This window comes from Polypterus senegalus, chromosome 1, assembly GCF_016835505.1.
Source record: "Polypterus senegalus isolate Bchr_013 chromosome 1, ASM1683550v1, whole genome shotgun sequence".
NCBI classification, from domain to species: Eukaryota; Metazoa; Chordata; class Cladistia; order Polypteriformes; family Polypteridae; genus Polypterus; species Polypterus senegalus.
The window spans coordinates 86,888,700-86,916,156 of record NC_053154.1 but is presented as its reverse complement, the minus strand read 5'-3'; the positions used below and the strand labels follow the sequence as shown (position 1 = coordinate 86,916,156).

General features: G+C 37.1%; 1 protein-coding gene across 1 annotated transcript; it reads left to right on the top strand.

The window, feature by feature from the left end:
- The first annotated feature begins 1,186 nt into the window (after positions 1-1,186).
- Positions 1,187-27,457, top strand: gpatch4 (G patch domain containing 4). The gene is made up of 8 exons (XM_039752853.1): positions 1,187-1,294; positions 6,428-6,518; positions 9,461-9,534; positions 11,189-11,281; positions 20,257-20,364; positions 21,716-21,828; positions 22,534-22,584; positions 26,018-27,457. The coding sequence occupies exons 2-8, from the start codon at positions 6,440-6,442 to the stop codon at positions 26,805-26,807; spliced, it is 1,308 nt and encodes a 435-aa protein (XP_039608787.1). The 5' UTR covers positions 1,187-1,294; positions 6,428-6,439; the 3' UTR covers positions 26,808-27,457.

The following is a 27,457-nucleotide window of genomic DNA, read 5'->3' as shown; positions in this document are numbered from 1 at the left end:
GGCGAGATGCTTCTGATGCTGTCTCTTGTTCAAGAGTGGCTTGACACAAGGAATGCGACAGCTGAAGCCCATGTCTTGCATACGACTGTGCGTGGTGGTTCTTGAAGTACTGACTGCAGCTGCAGTCCACTCTTTGTGAATCTCCCCCACAGTTTTCAATGGGTTTTGTTTCACAATCCTCTCCAGGGTGCGGTTATCCCTATTGCTTGTACACTTTTTTCTACCACATCTTGTCCTTCCCTTCGCCTCTCTATTAATGTGCTTGGACACAGCCAGCCTCTTTAGCAATGACCTTTTGTGTCTTGCCCTCCTTGTGCAAGGTGTCAATGGTCATCTTTTGGACAACTGTCAAGTCAGCAGTCTTCCCCATGATTGTGTAGCCTACAGAACTCAACTGAGAGACCATTTAAAGGCTTTTGCAGGTGTTTTGAGTTAATTAGCTGATTACAGTGTGGTCCAGATGTCTTCAATATTGAACCTTTTCACAATATTCTAATTTTCCGAGATACTGAATTTGGAACTTTCATTAGTTGTCAGTTATAATCATCAAAATTAAAAGAAATAAACATTTGAAATACATCAGTCTGTGTGTAATGAATGAATCTAATATACAAGTTTCACTTTTTCAATGGAATTACTGAAATAAATCAACTTTGTCATGATATTCTAATTTTATGACCAGCACCTGTATATATATATATATATATATATATATATATATATATATATATATATATATATATATATATATATACAGTCCCGATCAAAAGTTTAAGACCACTTGAAAAATGGCAAAAAATCATATTTTGCATGGTTGGATCTTAACAAGGTTCCAAGTAGAGCTTCAACATGCAACAAGAAATGGGAGTAAGACAAAACATTTTTTGAGCATTCAATTAATTGAAAATAACGATTAAATTGAAACAGGCTGTTTTACAGCTGATCAAGATTTTAGGACCACATGCTTTGAAAAGGCCAAATCTGTACAAAGATGTGGATTCATTGTCATTTTCTGTCAGGTAGTCACACGTTCTGATGGCAAAGGCAAAAAACTCTCCCTTTTTGAACGTGGTCGGGTTGTTGAACTGCATAAGCAGTGTCCCTCTGTAAGCGAATCAAATGCGGATTGGTTGCTGTGGCCGGCGTTGTGCCAAGGTTGTTATAGATAAATACGCGCGCTCTAGAACGTCATAATTAGGCGACGGAGAGCCGGCTCGTGAACACGTGCTTCATTGCTGGCTGGCAAGACATGGCGGATGATTAAATTTTGTTTTGGGAGCGGCGACTTTGACAGGTATCACTTTCTCCGTTACCTATCCATTGGGAATATTGATGTAAATACTGAATTTTTTTCTTATTTTGCCTTGAAGTGTGAGGGCACGGGTAACGTCTGTAAACATTTTCCAAATATAGTATGGAGTATAATGTTTTCATGTCATGGTATTTTGTCCTCTGCTTTAATGTTGACACTTGACTGCATTTTACACGGTTTGCTGCTGAGGGGATTCGCTTTTAGGCGTTTTTGTGGTGAGTGAATTTGGATAGTGCGCTTTTAGTGGAGAGATTCTACTTATTTGTTTCATGAATTATGTTCAGTCTTGCCTGTCTGATTAGTAGGGCAAAAACTTGCCATTCGACCGTGTCCTTCTCCTTCCGTCCTTTAAAAGCAACACACACACAATAACCGGTTTGCGTTCTATAGTGTTAATATCATCCAATATTGCTTTAAAGGTATAGTTACTTATATAAGTGAAATTGTATTATGTTAACATTATCTAAATGTCAAATTCTAGGTGTGTTGTGGTGGTTTTTTTTTTTTTAATAATTTAAAAAAGGACGTACTTTGTCGAGGTGCTTTTCCTTACTGTTAGTAAAGGTCAAGTGTATAGGAGAGTGAAAGAAAACTTCAAGTACTGCTGACTGATGCCTTCAGTCTACAAGTATGATTTATGTGCACAACTGACTCCCCGTTTAACCCTGAAGATTCATTTCTGGACTAAGAGCGGTGTTTTTGAAAGTACCGAATTAATTTAACCCACAAACCTCCTAGTAAATTTGTGTCGTCATTTCACCAACCACGTCACCAAATAAAAACATTTTATCTTTGTCAAAGTTTGTTTTTGTCTGCTTTCCTCCACCTTTCATCACTATTTGCAATCCGTTATGTTGGTTTTCAAGTTTAGTCTTGGGGGGGACTGCCATGGCCGTCGGTTTTTATCACTACCAATTTCATAATCCGTGTGCCTTTTTTATTTTTAAACGATCTCCTGTTTTGTGGATAGTATGGTTACAAAATATCGGAGTTTCATATTACCTGTATTGTCGTTTATATGATAGCTTTAACCATATCACTTGGCACCCTGTCCAGGGGATTGTGCCTACCTTGTGTCCTATGCTTGCTCCATATCTCTGCGACCCTACTCGGGATTTAGCAGACCTAGAGAATGGTATGGTATCTGTAAACTTAAGGATTAATTGCAGTTGTTTACATGCATTGTTCACACTTGCTCACGTTCATTTGTAGAGGTGGAAGTGGAGAGTGAATCAGCTTATGTCGTTTAAAGTCTAGTCCCCTCCCCTCAAACGTGGTGACTATTTCTGTGTCTTGTTAAAATGCATTTCTACCTCTCTCTCTCTTTGTATGTTTAGTTCTTTTAAAATTTATTCTTGACATGTAGAATGTTCAGACCACGTTGTGTCCAGGGGCCTCCTGTATAAACGGTGCGTGCGCACAGAAATGTTGCGTAAGAACGTTTCCACGTTCAAATCGCGATGTATAAAACCTAAACTTGGCGTAAAGCCACGCACTTTTCCATGGTACCTCATACCCTATCGTACGCAAGTTCTCCGCTTGGTTTTACAGACTGGTGGCACCCAGCGTCAAAGCAGTGCTACTATTCCTGTGTGGTTACCCTTTCTTTAGATCCACATTCCTGACGCGGCTTTATAAATACACTGAAACTAACTGCATATTGTTTATTAGTGTAATGCATCTGATTGTAGATTACCTGTAACAATATAATGATCCAAGGAATAGCCATAGTATTCCAAATACCATAACTGCTTTAGCGTTGTTACCCTCACTGCATCTTCTTTTTCTTCTTTCAGCTGCTCCCTTTAAGGGTTGCCATAGCGGATCATCTTTTTCCATATTACTCTCACTGCACCACTCGGAGTATTTATGTCACTGTATCTGAGTGGGGAATCACAGCAGCAGCTGATCGGAAAGAGAATTGTCGGCATACAGCATCAAGCACACACTGCCTCAGCCACGGCAAAGCCTTTCCTGTACGATCCTTGCGGTTCAGAAACAGTTTCATCCCAAGAACTATAAACGCACTCAATCAATTGCTACTTGTAGAACTGTTTGTACTTATAAGTACAATTACCCCACTGTAAACTTGCACTGCAGTTATAATATTACACAATCTGCGCCACTTTATAAAGTGCATATTTACATATGATGATGGTATCATTTGTAAGATGAAATACAGCAAAATGTTGATTATATTATACAGATAAAACTTAATTTAAATAATCTGTATTGTTAATAATTAAACATGTGAGGACACGGTGCCGCAGCACTAGGAAGTTCACAGATTGTTCCTGCATCGCGCTGTAAATTTGCTGAGGCTGGCGAGACACTGGAAGGATAGAATAATTAAACACGTACTATGAAGATATTTCAATGTTCCTTAAAAGTTTTGAAAAATCGTCGTAATAAGCTTACAGATGGCTTAACGTCTATTACATAGCTGATTGTGTGGCGATTGGGTATTTGGAGAAAGAAAAGTAAGGACAGGAATTGGAGGTTAGTATGTTTGAAAGAGACAGTACTGCTACAATAAATTATTTCATCGAAGGTCGCGCATGGCGCAGCAGCATCTTGTGTGAGACATGAACAATCACTGCGCCACCGTGTTCTCGTGTTTAATAACCTGCTTTCATTCCAATCATGAAAATATCACGTATACATCTCAGTATTTTAATTATTCAGAGAGCTTTAATATCACAAATGTAATGGATTCTGTGTCCTTTCGGAGAAAGAGAGAGAATGGAAGCACGTAGTGATTCACACACACAGAGCACATAGAAGATCAAATACAAAACAAAGCATTTAACAAGCTACTTTAGTTACGATGGGATTTGAGAAACTAGTAAATTAAACGATTTTAAGATGAAGTTTATGATGTTCTACTTTAATGACAAAATAAACTAAGTGATTAAAGTGGAAATTTTGAGATTAAAGTTAACATTTCGTGCTTTTCCCTACTGTGTGCCAATTTTTTTTTTGTCTGTACCTTAATAAGCTCAGATGGTGGGCTACAACTTGCCTTTTCACGGTGACTTTATGTGACTTCTTTTTTTATTTTGGCACTGTGTACTTGAGCTTTTGAGTTTCTCTGACACGCTATGTCACTTGATCAACTTTCTTTTGTTGATTATACCACGGTTTATTTGAACAAATAGTATGTTTTTCCTTTGCCTCCACTTGGTATTCGCTGAAATTCTTATATTTTCCCCCGTGCTTTTCCCATTGTCTTTTCACAGAAGGCTGAGCTTAAGGGCGAATTATTATTTTGCATATTCAAAGAGGTGTAATTCTGGGAGGAGTTGGGGCGTTACATAAAGCGCGTGCACGAGCGTTAGTTTTCACGCTGATCGGGATTTATGTAGCGGAAGAACGTGGAAGTTGGAGTATGCACAGATTCCTGCATCTGGATTTTTCTGTGCGTAAGCACATTTTGGCTTTTGTGCTTACGCCATGTTATAGTGCAAATTTTACGCGCAGCGTTATACATGAGGCCCCAGGTCCAGTGCAACAACGTTAAACATGTACTGTATGTGCTATTTTCTGATCTTCAGCTTCCCTGTGTAAGCCTGATGTTTTTGGCTTATGCATGATGGAACTGTTTAATGTAATTCTGTACCTTGTTTCTATAGAATCAGACAGTGGAGTCACAGAAAATTAAATGTATAAAATATTATTGGATTAAAAAAGAATGCAGAATATTGATTGGATGGGATTTTGCTTCAGTTTAAGAATTACTTTTTAAAAAAAAAAAAAGGAAATGGAAAAATTCAGGAATTTTTGGCTTACTCTTAATACACACACACACACTTGTGTGCGTTTTTTATATTTCTATACAGAGTTTGTCTCAAAGAGTACACATCTTGCATCCCACATGGCATCTTTTTTAGGGTTATGATTTCAGTGTCCACTTAATTGTTTCAGGTTCAAAGTAAAAACAACCTAAAAAGAAAACATGTATGAAATAAGAATAGTCAATGGCGATAGGCATGGATACAAGTACATTATTCATATAAAAATATCCATTGAAAATACAATATCATCCATTCATTTTAGAAAAATGTATTCTCCTTGCAGCGATATGAACACCGGATGATGAATTTGCAAGTTTTTGTCAGACATTGTATCCATATAAAATTAACTATTCTTCCTCATTAAATAAATATACTGTATATAAGATCTGAGAAGTTGTAGGACATCTTAAGCTATAATTCGGCTGACCATAAGCACTGCCATGTGAGACATATTTTAATCAATTATTATTACAGTTAGAATTGATACCTGTATTTATTGCATAATTAATATGGGTTAGCATCATAGCACTAATTGATGGAATATAAGGCCTTAAGAGGTTTGACGAATGAGGGGAAAATGTTAATTCTGTTATGTATATGTGTTTAGTCATGTCCTTGTCTCTCATCCAGATTTTTATTTTTTAAATACTATCAGGATTTTTTGTTTCTGCTAATTGTTGGCTTTTTCTGGGTTCTACTATTTGTGTGAAGAAGTGCTCTCTGGTTTCCATCTTGAATGCACTTTACCTTAATTTCTACTGGTGTTCTTGAGTATCCGATTCAGTATTTAAATCGGAAGGAGAGGGTTGAATCAAAATAAATGCTTTTTAGAGGCCACTTGTCATGGTCAGTTTAACTCTTCTTATGTTAATGATTAATGCTCATTTAACTCTTTTTGGTGTCCATTTTTGTTCACTTTTGAAGAATATCCAGTTGCTTCTATCCCTGGGATTTTGGTGATTTTCATGTTGTTAATAATGGAGTTAGAAACATAAGCACAAATAACCCTTAGATCTTCTGCACTATTAACCAGCTTGAAATCCAGTTTCACAAATTCCACCTTGAGAATAAGCATTTCTTCAATTTTGTATGGAGATCATCCATAATAGAACAGAAGATCATGCCTCAAAACATATTTTTTTGTAATTGATGGAGGTACAAGGCTGAAAATGCTACCATTGTTTTCTTTAACACTGTGCATCTTGCAGTTTTGTTGTTTGATATGTATTTTACTAGATCTTTATAGTGCATTATGTTATATTTTTGTTTTGGTTATTGAAACATTTACACTGACTCACCTTTTTATGTGCATTTTGTCTAGTGACAACCAAGCATGGCTGGCCCAGAACATGTCAAAAGCAAAGGACTAAAGTTTGCTGAGGAGCAATTACTAAAACATGGCTGGGTACAGGGTAAGTGGTCTTTTTGTTGTGTTATCTGTTGGCTTTACTTATTGTATTTGTTTGTATAATATCCTCTGTGTGTGTGTGTTACATATCTACTGTACAAACAATGTTGATACTACAACGGCAGATGTTTAAATGCATGGATAAATACAATGGGTACTTCATGCTGCTCAGTGCTTATGGATTGCCATAAAGTATTTTCACCTGTTGCATTACTGTTTAAATTGTTCATATCTTACCAGGGGATTTTATAATAAATAGAAGTGTGCCTGAGAGGACATATGGGGTTAGCTGCATTGTACCTGAGAGTACTCTACTAGCACCATTCTTCATTATATAATGTGTGTATACAAGTATGTATGTGTTTTATGATTTCTAATGGTCCCCACTTGTGAATTTGCATATTTGTGCTTTTTGTGTCCATAGTTGCCTGTATGATACATGTGAGTATTAATTTTGTTTAACATTTACCACTCTAAGTCGTTTAGACCTGCTTAAAAGGCAGTTTAAGTTAGTATGCAGCTTTGTTTGCCTGTGCCAGCTCATTGATGCACACTGCAATGGTAAGTCTGTAAAAGCACTTTGAGCTACATTTTTTTTTTGGTATGAAAATGTGCTATATAAATAAATGTTGTTGTAGATAAGTAGTTTTATTTTCTTTTGGATCTACGAGATGACACTTAATCATTAACTAACAAAGGCATTTTCACTTTTTGCCAGATCTTTATGCCCTGTCTGCCCAAAATCTAGCCAAGTGCATTTAACAGACTTGTCTATCGTATTTAGTTAGCCTGTGCACTGAAACTTTGCTTTACAGAAGTACATTTGTGAGTAATAGTGACAACTAACATGTGCACTTAGCAGTCTATTTATCTGTTCTGTCCAATGAAATACAGTGGCTGTAATTTTCATGCCAGTGCTAGTCACTAGCATCATTTTCTCAAGCTAACTAGTTTAATAATGCAGAAAGAATTATTATTGAATGGCTAAATAAGAGTAAGTAGGCTACTCTTGTCTGGTGCTGTTTTTCCATCCAGTGTGCTGTGTCTTTATGGAACTCCATCCAATGAACAAACATCAACTTTCTCCGATTTTTGAGAAATGCTCCGACATGGAGGGGAACTTTGTCAGATTTGGTGGAATCATCTTCTGCTGAATGTGGTGTACTAGATGCCACTGTGATTAGCCTATTCAAAAACTGCAGAGAACTGAACAATGGGTTGTGCAATGTGGGGGAGGATCAGGCAACAACTAGTCAATCAAGAAAATGCATTTTGACTAAAATTTTCTGTTGATTGCATCGATTTAATCAGATCAGCACTACTATTGCTACTGTAAATTTGCACTAAGAAGACCGACTTCAGGATTTATTAGAATGGTTTAGATAACGATCAGTAATGCTTTGGACAGCCCCACCCAATATATGGCTCTAGAAGCATACCAATGTATTATAGGATTAAATTCATGAAAGCTGTGTATGCAATTGTTACTTCTTGACTTGGTATATATGTGCAGTAGGAGGTGTGTTGTGTATACAGCAAGTAGAGAGTCGCACATAGCCAAACCAATATGGATTCTCATTAGACAGATGTAAACCTGGTAGAAAAGTGTACTAAATACTGAGAGTGAAGATGAATGGTGTAAACCATTTAACCCTTCTATTACTTGTGTTTTGTTTTTTTTTTAAAAAAACAACTAATCTTTAGTAACACAAGCTCCTTTTAACTGATCTAAACAAACCCTTTAAGGTTGTGTCATATCGGGGCTTTCAAGAAGTGACAAATTCTCAGTCTGTTGATCCCCTCCTAAGTTGTATATGTTGACGTCATGCATCTTTCACACGTTCAGATGCGCATCTTGCTGCATATGGCCAAATTTTCTTTTCAGTAATGCCTCTAATATGTGTGTAAATTAAGACACCTTTACAGAACACATTGCTATTCAGTGTGTACGATGTGTGGGAACATAACCCTTTCAGACCGACAATTTCTTATAAATCCCTAATGTGTGATCTTCACCAAACCACAGTCAAGCATCTAGAGATCTTGCTTTGAGTAAAATCCATGTTCTTGACTACATCATCAAAAAGATATAGAAGAAAGATGTACTCTTGCATGAAGTCTAAGGCAAAAATCTCTTGTACTTGAGTGCTTGTTTCAGGTTCACTGAAGTGCATATGTATGAACTTCAGGAATGCTGGATAGATGAGTCAAAAATGTAACTTTTTCACCAGGGTTATTGCCATTATATCTAGGGGAATAGGTAACTGCATTCCACAATAAAAAACCTAATACCAACAGTAAAGCATGGTGCCTAATAATTGTTTGGAAATACTTTGCAGCAGGAATAACAGGATGACTTGGCATTTTTGAGGGAAACCATAAACACGTTGACTGAATCTCAGACTGACCATTTGTGAGCTGAAGAGGAATGACAGCTGACTTATGCAGCAGAACCAAAAATAATCTAAAATGTACAAGAAAAGTCTACATTAGAATGGTTGAAGAAGAGCAAATATAGAATTGTGGGATAGCATTTTTCAGTCAACAATGAAGGATTTTAGTAAATGTGAGAACATCAGAAATAACCAGTTCAGGATTGAAACGCCACAGATCTTACTGAGTTGAAGTACTAAACAACCGTTTGAGAGACTTCAAATATTTCTTGTTGACATTAAAAATGTAAATGTGAAGATTTGATGGAATGTTTTAAACATCTTTTTAGAGGTAATGCTCCAGTAAAATGAATCTTCAACTGTTTAGATGTAAATACCATGTTGCCTTCTAAAAGGTAATTTCAGTACATTTCTCATCAACTTTTTGTTTTTACTGAAACATTTGTTGTGTTTGCTATTGCAAAAGCCTAATATTGTATACTTTTTAATAAATGAATGCATTTTCTGCCATTTACCTTCTGTAATGTTATGATTATTTTTGTTTGCGTTTCAGGTAAAGGCCTGGGCAAAAAGGAAGATGGAATGTCAGAAGCAATTAAAGTGAAAGTAAAATGTGACAAATTTGGGGTATGGTTTTCAACACTAAAGTGTTTTTTTTTTATGACTTAGTATTGTACATATTTTTTTAAATGCATTTCAATTCAGCCAATCCATCTATATAAGCTATAGTATAGTGCTTCATTCTTTAAAGAACTGTGCTCATTAAATCTAAACTGTGCTGTAAATGACTGACTTAACTCTTATTTTTCTTATGTTAAAATGAGACCGGAGTAACAGACTAATTTCACCATGGACAATATATTTTATTTGGAGTCCAGAGGTGCCCTGTTCCATTTTTTTACAACTCATTTGTGCAGCACTGTACATAATTTAAAAATATCCATAACCAACAAGGCTCAAATGATCAGAAAATAAGAATTTCTGTCAAAAATATACTGTATACAATATTTTTATCACCAAATGTTTTACTTGGCTGAATCTAGTAAATAATAAAACGTAAAATAAAATTTGGTTGCCCATTACCATGTTGAGCCAGAAAAAAAAAAAATTAAATGTGTTGTCTCAGGGATGTGGTGGTCAGGAAGTCTAGTCTTACAGTTGTTGTAGCTCACATCAATGCTGCTGTTTCTCTTTCTTCTTCATTGGTTCTTGTTTATCAGTGAACTATCAAGTTAGTCGGTCAGATTCCCTGGTTAATCCATAAGCATGGCCATGTTGCCCTGTATGAAATGATTTTTTTTTTCTATCTCCATTTCTTCAGAAAAAAAAAAAAATCTTTGGTTATACACTACATAATTGCCCCATCAAGAAGTCTTCTCTAGGAGTCTGTAGTCCTTGTTGAACTGCACTCCATATTATTTGATAAGAATGAGAACATGTTTTCCAACTTCTTCTGTTTTGATGAGCTGTGGTCAAATGGTCCCTATCCTTGAATAACTTCACTTTGGTAAAGAATTTGACTACAAGAGAAACCGTTTTACCCATTGCTGTCAATTTTTAATATTTGTATATCAAATGTTTTATGTTACCATCTTTCCACTATTTTTTCATTGGTGAAATAGAATTTTATTCCATTTTACTACAGCAATATTGGCTAACAGAAGTGCTACTCCTATTCTAATACAGTGTTGGTAAGTCGTACCCAAACTATAAAGGAATGTCTGTTGATTCCATACAAACACAATAAGGACTGAAGAACAATACAGTTTATAAGTAGCAAAGTTTGTGGGTGGCGTTTGTCCTTAATAAAACTTAAAATATTTAAGGAGTGGTAGGAGTCAAGCAAAATGAACCTTTTATTGGCTAACTGAACAAATTACAATGTACAAGCTTTCGAGGTAGCTCGGGCCCCTTCAGGCAAATTGTAGAAGAAGATGAATTTTGTACAAAATTCTAATTAAGTGAAAATGGGCTGAATAAGAGTAAATTGAATTTTACAAAAGAGAAAATACCACAGAAACCACAAATTTAGTTAAAGATGTTATTTAGCAAAATCTTTGAACAACAAATGGCCTTGAGTATTATTTAGACCTACCAAAATTTTAATGGTTAACAATCATTTTTTTATGTTATTAGATATTAATTTGTCAGGATAGAGGGAGAAAGTGTAAATGATAAATCCTTTTTAAAAAATCAAATTGAAATTTACAGCACAAGCTACCAGTACTGCAGCTTAAAATTGATTTGGTATTGCCTGTTTATTTTGGGTTTTTTGTTATAGGTTGGACATCGACAAGAAGAGCAGTTTACTTTCCACTGGTGGGATCATGTTTTCAATAAGGCTTCCTCCAATCTCTCTGTTGAATCCAGCAAGGTGAGATAGTATTTCTTTTAAGTTTTTATTTTATTGTATACCACAGTTTTAAGTTGTTATGAGCATATTAGGAACTGTGATATAAAAATGGAGGTTCTTGTATCCTTTTTAAATTCACAACCAGGTTCTTTTGCCACTGCACTAGACTGGTTTTGATGGTTTTCTCTGACAGTTTTAAAATAAGCATTTTGTAATACTTTGTGTGTGCAAAACATAACATACGGTGGGTGGTGTTATATATGTCAAAGGTTCTATAATGTAATTGGAATGCAGTGTTGAATGAAATAAAAGAACTTCTTTTAAAAAAAAATGTATAACACTGACGTATTGAAAGCAAAAGACATGTATGAAATATTTAAAACATGAGCTGTGCTTCATATAACTTGTATAAGTTGACCTTCTAGTGAATTTAGGCTTCTTGGCCCTACACAGCTCTGATATACCCCAAAAAGCATCATCAGTCTTTGTTGTACCAGATTTTTCGGATATGCCTATGTTAAAAAAAAAAAAAAGACAACCATTGCAGAGTATGCTTACTGTCCCACCTCTCCCTGGAAGACCTCAATTAAGTTAATTTGTGGAAATTTTAGGGGCCACGGACAAGCAATAGTGAAAATCTCTGCCTTCATTGCTTATGGGGCCACATTCACATCAGTTTAAGAAATAGATTTGTTTTCTAACTTTTGTTGTAGTGCCCACTTAATCAATCTTTATCAGTGAATTAAAAAGTTAAAGTAACAAATCCTGACATGTATCATATTTTATTTTTTTCCTGCCCACTTATCTCTCAGTGGGTTGTGTTTTTAACATTGTTTTCTCTAACTCCAGGAGTTAATCTTTCATTTCCATCAAGACCGTAATGCTCTTTACCATGCTGATTTCAGCAACACTGGGGAAAAAAACATATTTTATTCTCATGACCTTTTTGTTTCATTCACTAACCAAAGCTTGTAAAAACAGATGAAGATGGAAAAATAGTTTATCCTTTTGATCAAGAGGTTTGTCCAAGGTTTTGAATCACATTTTCCTACCTTAATGAAATGCTAAATTCTAGGGCTGGATATTAGCACTGATGTCCTGATTTGATTTAATTATGATTCACAATGTCCTGATTTTATATTGATTTTATCTTGATTGAATTAGTGTGCACTGATATTTGAAGTGCTGGCTTTTTTTAGGGATTACTTAACTATGTATAGAGAACATTAATGTAATGTGACAAATTTCAGTAACACTTTGTTTTATGGGTGTCTATATAATGACTTCGTAACATGTATAAGCATGGAATGACATTTAAGAAGAAATACTTGTTTAATAATGAACAGTTAACATCAGTATTTGCAAGATGATAAAATATCACTTAGTTTTTTTAAAAAAAAAAAAATAAAAATTTTCACAACCCTGCACCAGAGGTGGGTAGAGTAGCCAAAAATTGTACTTGCGTTAGAGTAGCGTTACTTCAAAATAATATTACTCAACTAGAAGTAAAAAGTAGTCATCCAAAAAATTATTTAAGAGTAAAAAAGTATTTGGTGAAAAGACTACTCGAGTACTGAGTAACTGTTTGAACATAAATGATTTATTTTTTAGAAATATCGTAATAAGACAGACAAAAATATAACAATGTGCAAATTCTGCTATTTCCAAATAATAAAATAAATGAGTAAAAATAAATAACATCTTTACAAAATAAGATGCACAAATAACACAAAGTTTCAAATCTATTTTTCACAACAGCTTTTGAAGCCAATACCAACAGTAGGTAATATGTATGTTTGAACAGTGCAAACTACTTACAGTGACAAGATATACTATACACTGACAGTATAATACTGCATATTCACTTGCCCTCCAAATAGCACAGCTAATAGAAAATAACATTAGAGCAAGGTAGCTTGTGCACGTACAAGAAGTCTCACGATTCGAGTGTTGCCCAATGTAGCGGAGTAAGAGTAACGTCGTTTCTTCACAAATGTACTCAAGTAAAAAGTATGGTGCAGTAAAACTACTCTTAGAAGTACATTTCTTTTAAAAAAAGTTACTTAAGTAAATGTAACGGAGTCGTTGCTACCCACCACTGCACTCATTCAGAATTCACTATAATTTTACTAACAAATGTATTGCTACATCAGGTTCCACAGATATTCCCTGGGCTCCTTGTTTTAATAAAATGCAATGGCATTTACTTTATAAAGCATCTATATCATCTTGCTAATAATATTTAAATAATCAAATATTGCTTCTTAAATAAGCATGTTATTCAGTAACCTGTTTGTTTTGAATCACCATGTAGACACCCTTCACCTAAACTGTTACTATACCCTTTGTCAAATGTATTCCCCCGTTTGGACATTTTAAAATAATCATGAATTAGTTAAAATTAAAGATATAGTGGGAAGACACAAACAAGGAAGCATTTTAAAATAAGAATCTAGAGCTGATGCTTGTTGACAGTGTTGTTGGATGAATGGAACATAAGACAAAGAACCAGCCATTGTGACTGGTAACGATGCAGTACAGCTTATGGAACTACTTAGCATTGGCTGCTTTGTATGCACACTCACTTTGGTATTGCAGACTGCTCTGAAAATTCCAACAACTGCCCACTTGCTCAGCCGAGTGAGGCATGTTGAAAATTTTTTCCACTGTAGCAGTACAGCTAGCCACAGGCTTAAATAGGAAGCAAAATTTATTGGACTTGCTAACACACAAACCTGTAATTGATGCTGTCATGTTATGGAACAGTATATTGAAGATGCTAGAAAGGTTTTTAGAACAACAGCCAGCCATGTCAGTGGCTCTGCATATAGGCAGTGAGGTTACTCCCAGTATGACTGGCATGCAGCACTCTTATCAACATCACATCTGCCATAGGTTCCCAGTCATTTTTAATGTGGTGATAAGTGATTGACATGTAAAAATCTACTGCCCTGGATGTCCAAAGTGATGCTTTGCTTAATAACTTTATAAAGCCTAGGTGCAATAACTTTGCTCAATTGCTTTCTAGTTGGTATTGCATACCACAGTTCCAAGACCCATATCATTTGTTGAAATCATTTTCAACAACTGTGTAGGTTCTTATCTTTACAGATAGAAACGGCAATCTGTGTGGTGTGTGTTGTGTTTTTTTTTTTTTTTTTTTTGTCTTTTTGGGGCGCAAGGAAAATTAAATGGATGTTTGGAGCTAAACACCATCTCCAGTGTAGATTTAAGCTCTACTCCTTTGGATGACGTTGGGATAAATGATTTCTCAAATTCGTTATGTTACCACAATACTTCTGGGTTATACAGCTTACAAGTTGCTTTTCTTTTATCCAGTTGTTCTTTACAGACACACTGTTTGAATCTGTAGTAAGTCCACACATCTGATTAGAGTTGAGGAGGACAAATCATGTTATATGAAACTTGCTGATTACCCAGTGGCATCTTTCACTGAGTGCAAGAGAAAAAAAAATAAAATGCAGTATATAAATTATTAAACCGTAAAACGTTAACATGTAGGAAGTAAAGATACTTTGAGCAGTACTGGAGTGCTTTTGGGTAAAGTACATTTTAAAGGCGGTATAACACAACAGGTAAGTATAACTAACAAAAGCTTAAATGTATTTGGATCATCTCTCGGTAGCAGATCCCTTGTGAAAGGCACTACACGACCGCTGTGGTATAGAAATTACATTTTCTATGCAATCCTGCAAATTTCTGCCTAACAACCTTGCACTACATGCCTGTGATTTAAGAGAAAAATTATTCTGAGAAATGTGGATGCTGCCCTTCCGTGCTTAACGGGCAGAGGGTCCAAACAATTCCCAAGTCCAAAACTTAACATGAAGAGGTCAGTACATCTTCTTAGATGTAAACCCTCCATCGTCTTAAAAGAATTCATCACAAAAGCAACCTTGAATGTTGCTGGGTTTTAGTGACCTGAACTCTCCTTAAGGGACAGTAAGTAGTCGTGCAGTGCAATTTACAAAGAGAGTTTTGCTTCAATGGCACCTATCACACTCATTCAGAAAGATCTCCACTCTCCCAGGAGCCGAGGGGGACTCAGTGTCACAAACCGTGCAAGAAGAGAGGACGGCACCCGAAACTGCGAAGCTCTCGACCCAATGGAGCAACCCGACATTCCGCGCCTCCCAGCGTCCACTTTGTTCTCATGACCCCTCGTCGCGGAAGGCAGTGTCGTCTTCACATTGTTTACAGCTCGGCACAGTTAAAAAGTAGAAAGATGCAAAGCTGTTTTTCTCATCTCTTCTACTATCAAGTACTACCAATTTAAAAAAAAAAAAAAAAAAAGTTAGAATGTGGCAGTTTTTGCGATAGTCACTTGGAGGAATAAATAGAACTTCTCTGTCAGAACGCGCCTGGTGGCAGACGGCTCAGCACTGGAGTCTAGAGAGGAGGGCTGGGAGAGGGCAACGCAGGGCGCACTTCTATGGGATAGATCGACATGTTTGTGTTTACTTCTTTTCAATATTAGTAAAATAACTCTCACACAAATAAATAATTCGTAAAGACGATATAAAATGGTGTCCAAAAACGAAGTGATTAGTTCCTATATTATAATGTGTTCTGTGGTCCTACATAATTTCCGTTTCAAACGCGAAAATTTTTTTTTTTATATATAGATATAGACATATAGATAGTAAAGTATATTTTCAGTAGAAAGTCTTAACCGGTGCATTAGTGACATCTACTGGATTGGATGTCAGAAAAGAAGACTAGAAAAAATCTACATGTAGTAACTTAGCAGGATAGAGATTCACAAGATTGATCTTGAGATTTTGAAGAATCAATATTGAATCATTTTAAATGAAAAATAACATTCAGGAAATCAATAGTTTTTACCCAGGCTTGGTAAACTTGCAGTACTACCACCACTGCATTAATCTGTTGGTCTTGCAGCCCTCTAGCCTTACCTGGGAAGGAGACGCCAAGATACTGTTTTCCCCATCTCCTCCAGATATCAAGTCATTCTTTTTCCTCATGAACAAGTTTATTTAGTCCTCTGGTTCTCAAATTGGACTGTCTTCATCACGGCTGCATCTTGAGTAATAACCTCCATCCATCCATTGTCTAACCCGTTGAATCCGAACAGGGTCACGGGGGTCTGCTGGAGCCAATCCCAGCCAACACAGGGCACAAGTGAACCAATCCTGGGCAGGGTGCCAACCCACCGCAGGACACACACAAACACACCCACACACCAAGCACACACTAGGGCCAATTTAGAATCACCAATCCACCTAACCTGCATGTCTTTGGATTGTGGGAGGAAACCGAGCCTCGGACGAAACCCACGCAGACACGGGGAGAACATGCAAACTCCACGCAGGGAGGACCGGGGAAGCGGACCCGGGTCTCCTAACTGCGAGGCAGCAGCGCTACCACTGCACCACCGTGCCGCCCGAGTAATAACCTGACTGTAAAAATTAAAAAATGAAATTCCCAAAAGGAGGGAAGGCAAGATGTTTATATTCTTGCAGTTTAATTTTTGGGAGTAGTAGGACATGATTTTCACCCTGCAAAAACAAGGCTTGTATGGAACCCTGCAGAGAATACAAAATCTTGTACTTGTAAATCACTTTCTACAAGGTACCAAGAGTACAACAAAACATGCATAACAAGTATTGGGGAAACTCTTCTAGCCCTGTAAATATCTATGTAGACCCAAAACTAGGACCTACTGCAGATTGAGAGATATTATGTTCTGCATTTTTCAAAATTGTTAGATTGTTTGTAAGAATGTCAGAAGTAATTTTTCACCTTGACGAACTCTCTCCGTACCGCTGCATTCACTTACAGTCAAATCCAGAGACCTTGCTGTGACACATCCTGCTTTATTCCAGTGGCTTTCCTGACCACCGGCATTTACCAGCAGCTCCCATGATTTTTATCATTCTAGACTGTGACTATCTAATGCTTCTTTCTGCTGCTGAGTCTTTAAACCGGGCCTTATTAGGTTGTGTTTCTCCATAGGGTATCCCCAAGATCCGGGGGGGGGATCTCTGCCGGGGTTGTTCTAAAGGGTTTGTTCAAATGAAGTTCTGGCAGCTTGCCACTGTCTAAACAGAAACATCTTCGCCAGTCTTTTTACCAAAGTGTCCAGAGCACAAAGTGTTAACTACTACAGTAAAGATGATCAGTGACCTTTAACACATGGTTCATTTATTATTTATTATTATTATTGATATTCCTGTAAACAGATTTGTTTTTGAACATAGTCAGTAGCAATGTTAGAAATCCAATAATATTTCAAGAGATTTAAAATGGACCATGCCAATCACTTTACTGCTGGCATCTCCATTGTTCCACATGTGAGAACCATAGAGCGAGTGGGAGGCACCATATCATTCACTAGTACAAATCCAGCTGCATGACACCTGGCCTGGAATTCGTCAATTCACACACTTCCCTGGGGACTGCTAAAATTCCAAAGAAGAAAAATAACCTTTGATAAAAGTGTAGTTCCAGTCCCAATGCCAAGTGTTAAGCTAAAACTAGATTGATAAAATTTGTCATATTAAACATCTTAATTGTAATTGTGGTGTTATTAAATTTTAATATAGATAAATTTAGAATTTTCCAAACTAAGATGGTTAAGAAAAGAATTATGGGATACTGCATGTAGTTTCTTAATGTAACTGAATGTCTGTCTTTAATAGGTAGGGAATGCACAAAAAAATATCCAAAAGGGGAAGTGTTTTTGACTTGAAATTAATCTACAGATACAATAGAGAGAGTAGAACTAATGCCAGAAATTTGAGGTAATCTTTCAAATGAGAACTGAATAAAGTGACTATCCATAAAAGTACAGCTGCTGAATGAAGTCCAGCTTGGACAACATTTTAAGACTTGGAAAGACTTTCTTTGAGGTTTTTCAAAAGTATGGACAATATCATTCTAAATGAAAATTGTCATGTAAATGTAGGGTTTATTGTAATAAAGAGGGAGCTATGGATAGAAGTATGAAAGACTTTTATTTATTTACTTTACAATTTTTTCTGAGGGGTAAAAATAAATAAGTTTATTTGAATCCAGAAGTTACTCGTATAAAGTCTTGGTAAGCTTATAGTTCACTAAAATATTCACAATTTGAAAAGCGCATATATATTAAACATTTTTTTTAATGCGGATTGTTAGTATAGTTAATAATCTGTTTAAAATACTAAATGACTTTCTTCAGAGTGCTGCACATTATGTATGCATGTATGCAACCATGAAAAGCACGCCGGAAGGGGCGTGGATTCACTAAGCCGCCAAGTGAGACACATGGCGCACAAAGGAAGGAGCCACGCCCACCAACTCCAAGACCATTGGATTCGACGACAACTCACAGGGCCACGCCCACCAACTCGGACACAACGACACAGAAAAAATGGCATCATTTATGTTCGTCTGTTGTAGAGGCCACATGCAGTGCAGGTCAGGTTAATGTCATGTACCTCCGAGCTACGTTGACTGTTCATAGAGGCATGTTTCTCGCGGAGGTGAATCGCCATATGCAGCATGTGAAACGGTTTGCGAGAGGTATCCCATGGGATCTTTAAAACAATCCTTTAAAACTGAGGTTAAAGCACAATGAAGGAATCAGTCTTTAAAAACCAATAAGCCCTGTGCCTCTGTTTCATTACCGTCTCACCTGCTTCACCAGTGCAGGCCCTGCAACAGTCCAGACGCTCTGTCAGCAGCTGACCTTCTCTGTGCCTGACCGGTTCACACAGAGGCAGCGCAAGAGAAAGCCGCGCCAGAGACGGACAGAGGCACACACACAGGCAGCTGGTGGGCGGCTCTCCGTGAGTTTCTCTTGCGAGCGGACACATGAGCAGGCGGTGTGTATGCTTCGAGAACGAGGCTGGACGCGGCTTGTGACCGGGCACATGAGCAGGCAGTGTGTATGCTTCGAGTGCGAGGGTGGACGCGACAGGACCATCTAGGAAAAATCATGTCGCAGTTGTGAATCGTTGTATGCTACGTGTAGAACAGTTTGCGAGGGGTGTCCCTGTGTCTTTCCAGAAGTGTTCAACCATCAAAAAATAATTATGCGGCGTTTGTTATGCCGCGGGTTCACTATTGTGTTGTATTTTGCTCTCTCCAGAGTTCCATCTTTTCATTCACTTACTGTTGTATTCTCACACTAACCCGTTTTAGACAACCACGTCTTTCCAGAAGTGTTTACCATTCAATAAATAATTATGCTTGAGATTGAGCGTGTGTCTAGGCGTGGGTAAGCCGTTGAACCCCATTCGGGCTGCAAACCGTGGAATTCCCACTAAGTGCGACTCATACGCTCCCACTGTTTTCGTCCCTACCCTTTGTACACACCCCCCCACACACGTTGACTGTTAGAGGCATGTTTCTCGCGGAGGTGAATCGCCATATGCAGCGTGTAAAACTGTTTGCGAGGGGTATCCCATGGGATCATTAAAACATTCCTTTACAACCGAGATTAAAACACAATGAAGTGAGCAGTCTTTAAAAAACGAGTTTTCAGTTACAACGCACGACCGCGTGCAGCATAGCAAAGTGTTGTACACGCTACATGCAGCAATTCACATCCGCGACAACCATGCGTCTTCTTAGATACTCCTGCATTTTGTACACACCCACCTCGCTACGCCGCACGGACGATTGTGTGTTGGTTTGTTCCGTGCATTGTTACAATGTTGCTTTTCTTGCTGATTTATTACATTACTGATTTTGCAAATGTTAAATTTTCTCCCTGTGCTTAAAAATTATTAAAAAACCGGCCTGATTATGCGGCGTATGGTACGCCGCGGGTTGGCTAGTTTTTAAATAATCCTGTAGCAGCCTACCTTGAATTATTAGAACAAACCATTAAGCCCAGCAAAGCTCACCAGTTTACTAAAAGCCATGTATTCATCTTCTGAGAATGTTCTGTGTGTGTAATTCCTCTTAATTGTGAAATATAAAATTATGATTTCACTAATATATAATGGATTTGTAATCTGTAACAGGATGGAGTGGCACTGAAAAAGGTAGGAGAAGAAGAACAACTGATCTCTAACAAGAAACCACAAAAGTCGGAGCAAAGCAGAACTAAGCTATATGGAAGGTTCCTCAAGGTACATGTCTGTACATAGTTTTGAACTTGTATTTTCCTGATATATTTTTTTTTTTTTTTCCCCCAAGCATTTCACAGATTATGTATAGGGTGGTCCAGATCTAATTATGCAGTTTTCATTACGCTATAATTTAAGTTTATTGCATAGAGAATTCACAAAGAATTACTTTTGTTGCCGATAGATGGCAGCACCTGCCCTGCATTCCAAAATGATGGGGAGACGGTTGTCAGTCGAACAGCGGGTGCAATGTGTTTGCCTTTTCATAATTGCATAATTAGATCTGGACCACCCTTTTAGAATGTAGAAAGTGAGACTTTTGAGTCAAAGGTCCTCTTTGTGAGTATGGTTGTGGAGACATTGAAAAAAACCCTTTGACTCCAGAAAGCTTAAAGTCGGACTCCAACTCCAGTCTGCCTTCCTAATCAAACTGGAGTATATGCCAAGATTTTATAGCTTTTATAGTAGGCAATATTGGGTGGTGGTTAATAATGTAAAACTATTCTATGAAACATTCACCTTCCTGTCATAGTATATATAGTGGATATAAAGTCTATACACCCCTGCCAAAATGGCAGGGTTTTGTTTGACAAAACAATTAAAAAAAAAAAAAATCCCATTCATGCTTTAAAAGTTTTTTGTTGACCATGGCTTTTGGAGTACAGTATGTTCCAACCTAGGGGATAACGGAATGATCCTACAGGAACAGCCAAACTTTTACCTGAGCTCAATCAGAGGAACTTTAATTGATATCAGATGGATACTAACTCCTGTTTGAGATGAGACTTGCTGTGATTGGTTCATTCTGAATGCAGCCACATCCTTGAATATTAAATGGTCTTTACTACTTCATCCAGGTTTTTATGTTTTTGTTTTTTCTTTCACCTTCTTTGTATATATGGCAATTTTACAGTAAAAGTGGAATGAGTCCTGACAGGATTCATCTTGGTCTAATTTTTTTATTACACAAAATCTGATTTTTGGCAGGGGTGTGTAGACTTTTTATATTCACTGTACAGTTCATAAAGGTGCCCCGGTGAATACAAATGTGCATTTAATGTGTGCATTGGTACTGGAATGCCATGTGACTTAATATAAGTTGTGTGGCATGAAGCAAGGAATTGACGGTCAGCACTGAAATGTAGGATGATGAGTATATGATAATGTGCAATAAATGTTATGTAAAAATGTTACTTTAAATATTCACAAAAAACCATTACATTATAAAAATTCTACCACATTTACGTGATAAAAATTGATAACTACCTCTTTGTCCAACTTTTTAATTACTTTGCCAATACGACTTCAGACTTTTTAATAACACAATTATTCATTTATTTTTATTTTTTTTAAGTCAGCAACACTCTTGTCAGGTGCAGAACAGCCAGAAGAGAAGAAAGGATCCGAATCTGATAGCAGCAGCGATGACGATGATGACAACAACTTAATCCTGTCCTCCACCACAAAGTCAGTCAATTTTTAGTCTTTATTTCTGTCGGTTTCCTATGTATAAAATGTGCATTTATTTTATACTTTGTCTGTAAGCATAACGACATAATTTGATTTCCTTGCTTCTACCGTTGCCATCTTCTATGTCCATTTTGGTTTTGAGCCCATTTCACCACAAACTACATGGAGAAGTATAGACTTTGTAAGGAGTTAGAAGTCAAGCAGTGAACATTCATCATGTGAAAATGAGTTTCCAAAAATGAATGTAGTTTAAGTTCAATTGTTTTACTTTCGAGCCTCAAAACCTACCATTAGAGAAATTTGTAACACTTGAATCTGTGGTGTAATGAGTGAGATACTGGACAGTAGTTTGTCCTGCTTGCTTCTGGATGAACTTGCAAATGGGATGAAGAGGATCACTGTGCTTACAGTATATGAAGTGAATTTGGAAAACTCCTTACAATGTGCTCTAACATGCCGACTATGTGAAAGTGTGTGTGTGTGTGTGTGTGTTTTTTTTTTTTTTTTTTTTTGTGTAAGTGTCTTGAAGTCTACTCCTATGTAATCTTGCTAGTATTTTGATAGGTTTGGTGGCATACCGTAGTTTATTGATGGTTTCCTGTTTGCTCAAGAATGTTATTGGTGTTATCAGAACTCCTGCTATTTTACCCTGATTCCTCTTCAGGATGTAACATTTAATTTTTCTGTTTTGAATTTTTCCAGATTAACCGACAACGAGCTCATGAAGGCGTGTGGTGGTCGAACAGCACACAAGTAAGATTGTAACCTCCCATTGATTTTCCTATTTTTAGAATAATGCAAGTCGTACTGTGTAATTATTAATGTTGTCGTTTTAAGTTTTCTTCTTGTATTGTTAGTGTAGATATTCAGTTTCCTTCTTTAAACATGGTACAAATTCCTGTTGTGAAGAATGAGTAAAATCTGCAGGCTTGGTAAACGGGCACAATGAATTTAAATAGTAAATATAAATATTTTAATATAAAAAAAGCCTGTCATGCATTTTATTTTCTTAGTGATACAATATAGTTATTAATTTGTTTTCTGAATATACATTCTGTTAAATGACTATGGAGGCCTGATCCTGTCCGAGCAGCATAAGAATCAATGTTAGATCCATCTGTGGGCTTTCTCACTCTGATCATCAGACTCCGAAAAGTCCAAACTTTAATTCTCATTTAAAATAACATGCATTCTTTGGAATGTTGGAGGAATGCGGTGCAGTCGGATGAAAACCTGCAAAGACATGGGGACAATGTGGATGATTTACATGGACGATGCCTGACCTTGTAATTGAATCAGAATTCCTAGAGTTTTGAGGCAACAAGATTAAACAAAGTGTCGCCACATCTCCTTAACTTTCATGCCAGTACCAAAAATGCTTCAGATAAAGTAGTAAACATTAAAAGTGGCCAGATAAAATTTAAAATAGTTGGAACAATTCAAATCTGAGCAAAGTATAATTAAAATGGAAGCAATAACCGAACACCATGTGTATAAAACTGTATATCATAAACAGTAATTTACCATGAATGTATTTGCACTCCTGTGGTGGGCTGGTGCTCTGCCTGGGGTTTGTTTCCTGCCTTGTGCCCTGTGTTGGCTGGGATTGGCTCCAGGAGATCTCCGTGACCCTGTAGTTAGGATATAGTGGGTTGGATAATGGATGGATGTATTGCACTCAATATGTGCAGCCCACTTGTCCTGGACAAAGTGAAAAGTGCTTTTAAAAAATGTTAAAGATCAGATACTTGGATAGAGCGCTTTTACAGTTCCTTCCTTAAATCCCATCTATCTGACCCGGTGCTGCTTTTCTCTAGAATGCCTAAAAATGAATGATGTATGTGCAAAAGCTTTACATTTGATCTCTTGAAACACATGTTGTTTTCTACTTTTCCTGAATAGCCCTGCTAATACTTGAAACCTTCACATAAAAAGTCAAATGTATGGAATATGTATTGGGCTTTGTTTTGGCCCAGAAAAAATACACTCATACCCATACCACTCATACTGGTCTTCTCTGAAACATGTGCTTACTTGAAAGGCAAATATAATGATAATTTTAGACATCTTGTTTTACAGCATGGAAATGGAAAGAATACACCTGTCCTCGGCACTTATGGTTTAGATTTTTTTCAGCGGGTGTGTGCCTCTGTCTCCCACACCCGTCCTGCAGCTGCCCTTCACTACACTGTACACCTGACTGTTGTACTGATGCTGGAAGCAATAACAGAACACTAAGTACAAATAATCCGTATAAATCTGTATATGATACAGCAATTTACACATGTGTTGCAGCTCTTTGCAGTAATACATTCTTTGCCATGTTAGTCTTATTCTTTTAGTTGCCTGCATTTATTCATTTTACCATTAATTCAGTCTGTTTGTTTTATTTGTTTGTTTCAATAATACCAAACACTTGAGCTCACTGAGATGTCATATAGAAAAACATCCTGGAATTCTCAATTAGCTACCCACAGGACAGAAGGCCGGACCTAACCTGCATGCAAGTGTACTATGCCCCCCCACCATCCTCCATCCTTTTTGATATAACAAAAAGAGGGAAAAATATATATTTATAGGATGTATAAGCCTCCAATATCTAGTTGCAGAGGTTTTGAAAGGGCCACATGCTGAATTCATGTTAACCAGTTATGCAGGACACAAGAGAAAAGTCATAACAAGATGGAATGATTCACATATGCTGCTTTAATTTCAGAATTAACTTCATTTAGCTCACAATGTGATAAGTAAGCACGTGGGCTTCATTTCAGAAGAGATATAAACCGTCTGACAGTGACAATTGGAGAAAAAAGGGACAGGTGCTCAGCTGCCTCAGCCTGCCACCCATACACGCATGCCTACCATTCCTCTGCACTTGGCTCCACCTGAATAGCTGACAGAAAAACTTCTGCGTTGTCTCTCAATTCTTAAATGGCTAAGGATATAGGATCGCCCCGGCAGATCCCATCTGTTCACCAGGCTTTGGACAGTCGCTGTAAAGACATGAATGCAGCATTCAGTATTTGAAGCTGACCGATACCTAGTGACATTATCATTATAAAACATTCTTTAATGTACTCTTTTAATACCTTTGTACCTGTGAAGGTTTGATTTTGCTTAGCCACTATGTGTGTAGCTTGGAGGGATGCATTTGTTCCTCATTGTTGTCGAGTTATGAGCTGGTGAGTTGTTTTTGTTGTGTGTGGTGGGTTTTTTTTTTAAACCTACTGCAGTCTTTGCTTATTTTCAAGACCTCAATTTTTCCAGTACCTGGCATCAGTGTGGGGAATAACATTCATTAAGGTTGTCTTGCCTTTGAAGGTCCCTGGCACTTAAAAATTTTCTTTTAAGTCAGGCGCTGTTTTACTGATCAAATAAGAATGGTAGAATTATAAAGCCATTCTTTTTGGTTCAGTATTCGTCATAATGATGGCTCTTGGTATCCGTTTTCATCCCAACACATTTTCACAGACACTTCTGCTAAGTCCCTTAACCTGCAACCAAATCTCTGAATGTTCCTTTCATGTTAAACCGTACAAAGTTATATGATTTGAGGAAAAACTTTTTTTTTCATGATTTAAAATAAGAATTCAAAAGATTGAGCTTAGTCATTTGGAATGACTCCAACATTAGAATAAATTCAGTGCAACATGTTTGTGAGGATTCTTTATGTTGTAGATCTAAATTTGAAAAGTTTTTAAATTGACTCGAGTGTGACAGGGAGATTGGTACAGGAGAAAGTAGGGTGAGATGACACCTTTTTATTGGCTAACTAAATGGATTACAAATGCAGGCTTTCGAGGCAGCTAAGACCCCTTCATCAGGCAAGGTGTAACAAACAAACTGAACAATACTCTCGCTTATATTGGGACAGCAAAGTGATTTTTTTCTTTCATCTTCAAGAAGATATCGCTGTCCGAGATTGGGTACGAGTGTCCAGGAGTGAATGACTGAAGTGCGTCTGTCAAGTATGTTTGAGTGCCCAAAGAGCTGTTCCTGCGTGAGAATCTGGCCTTGAGTCAAAAATATTTGATGACCTGATTGTAGGTTATACTGTTCCTTATAACACATGGACATTTTTGTATGGAGGGGATATTTTTTTTCGTCTTCAATGAGCTAAGCTGCATAAATATTTCCTATTTTTTATGATGCATGTTTTCTAATTTATTTTATTTATTTTTTTAAGGGGAGCACGTCATGGCCTAAATATGGGTGCAAAGCTGGCAAGATTAGATGAACAAGAGAAAGTGTTTTTGGCAAAGTATGGAAAGAACAACGCCAGTTTTGTTGCATCAGCAACTAATGGAGAAAGTACTCCAGAAGAAACCGAACTGAAAACAAAAAAGAAGAGTAAGAAAAAGAGAAATCGCAACAAGGATATGGAAAGTTTTGAGGAGTCGCACAAAAATGCCTGCCCTCTTGAAGAAATTAATCCAGTAAAGACTCGTGCAGACAAAGATCATGAATTGGAAGCTGTGCAGTCTGACATGGTGCTACAGGATACGCTTTTTGAAAAGAAAAGAAAGCGAAATAAGAAAAGGAAAAATGACACAGAAATATTAACTTTGGAAGAGTCTGAAAGTGCCGACTACCTTGAGGAAGCCAAGAACATCAAAAATTTTGAAGTTGGAGAAGTTGTGGAAACAGCAGTAAATGGAGTCATTGAAGGCAGTGAAGAGGACATTGAAGGAGCTGTGCTATTGACCACCAAGGACCCAGACAGAAAAAAGCGAAGGAAGAAGCAGCACCATAATGCAAATGACATTTTAACACTTGAAGAACCAGAAAGTGCTCCCCACCCTGAAATGGAGGCCCAGGAAAATCGAGAATGTTGGGCTTCTAAAAAATCCAAAAAGAAGAAGCAGCAACTAGGTGATGTTCTTCTAGCAGAAGACATTCCTGATACTGCCAGTGAAACAGTAAAAGCAAAAAAAAAGAAAAATAAGAAATACAAGTTGAAAGAAAAGGCTGTTTAAAAAGGAAAAGTTTATTTTTTGAACATGAAGAATAATGATGTTATGGCATAAAGTGTTTTATAGACCCAAGGACTGATTTTGAAAAGGTGTTCCTCTGCCACACAAAACTCCAAAGTGCCTGCCCAGTGAGCACTCGTAACACGGAGAAGTGGCCATTGGTTGGTCTTTTGTAAACAAGCTGCCTTTTCTTATCTCTTTATTGGTTGAAAAAGCCAGGGATTACTAGAAAGACTGCTTGGCCTGCACCCCGAGTTCTATATGATGAGAAGTCACTTATTTATTGTTGCTCTTGTCATTTTTAACAGATGAAAATCACAGTTAAAAGCCCAATGCATGAGAAATGAGTTTGAGAGGAAATCTCTCCTAAATTACTCTGCAGAGCTCTTAATCAGTAGGGAAAAGAGGGTTGATGTTTTTAAGTGTTACATAGAAAGTATGACTTGCATAAAAGACCCTGTGAAGCTGTTTGCTCTGGACAAGCACTACTTTTATGATGTCCATAAAAAAGGCAACTATGAATTGCACATGTTAGGAGTACACCATATTAAATGGCATATTTTAAAACCCTGTACTGTATATTTGAGTTTAGACCTACAAAAAAAAATCAACCTTGCTATGACAAAATGATAATACAGTTCTCATTGAACGTC

Excerpts from the sequence above, each read along its gene's own strand:
- gpatch4 (XM_039752853.1), top strand. The coding sequence starts at position 6,440 with ATGGCTGGCCCAGAACATGTCAAAAGCAAAGGACTAAAGTTTGCTGAG. Across the intron at positions 9,535-11,188 it reads TAAAATGTGACAAATTTGGG|GTTGGACATCGACAAGAAGA; the intron begins GTATGGTTTTCA and ends TTTTTGTTATAG. Across the intron at positions 21,829-22,533 it reads ATCCTGTCCTCCACCACAAA|ATTAACCGACAACGAGCTCA; the intron begins GTCAGTCAATTT and ends GAATTTTTCCAG.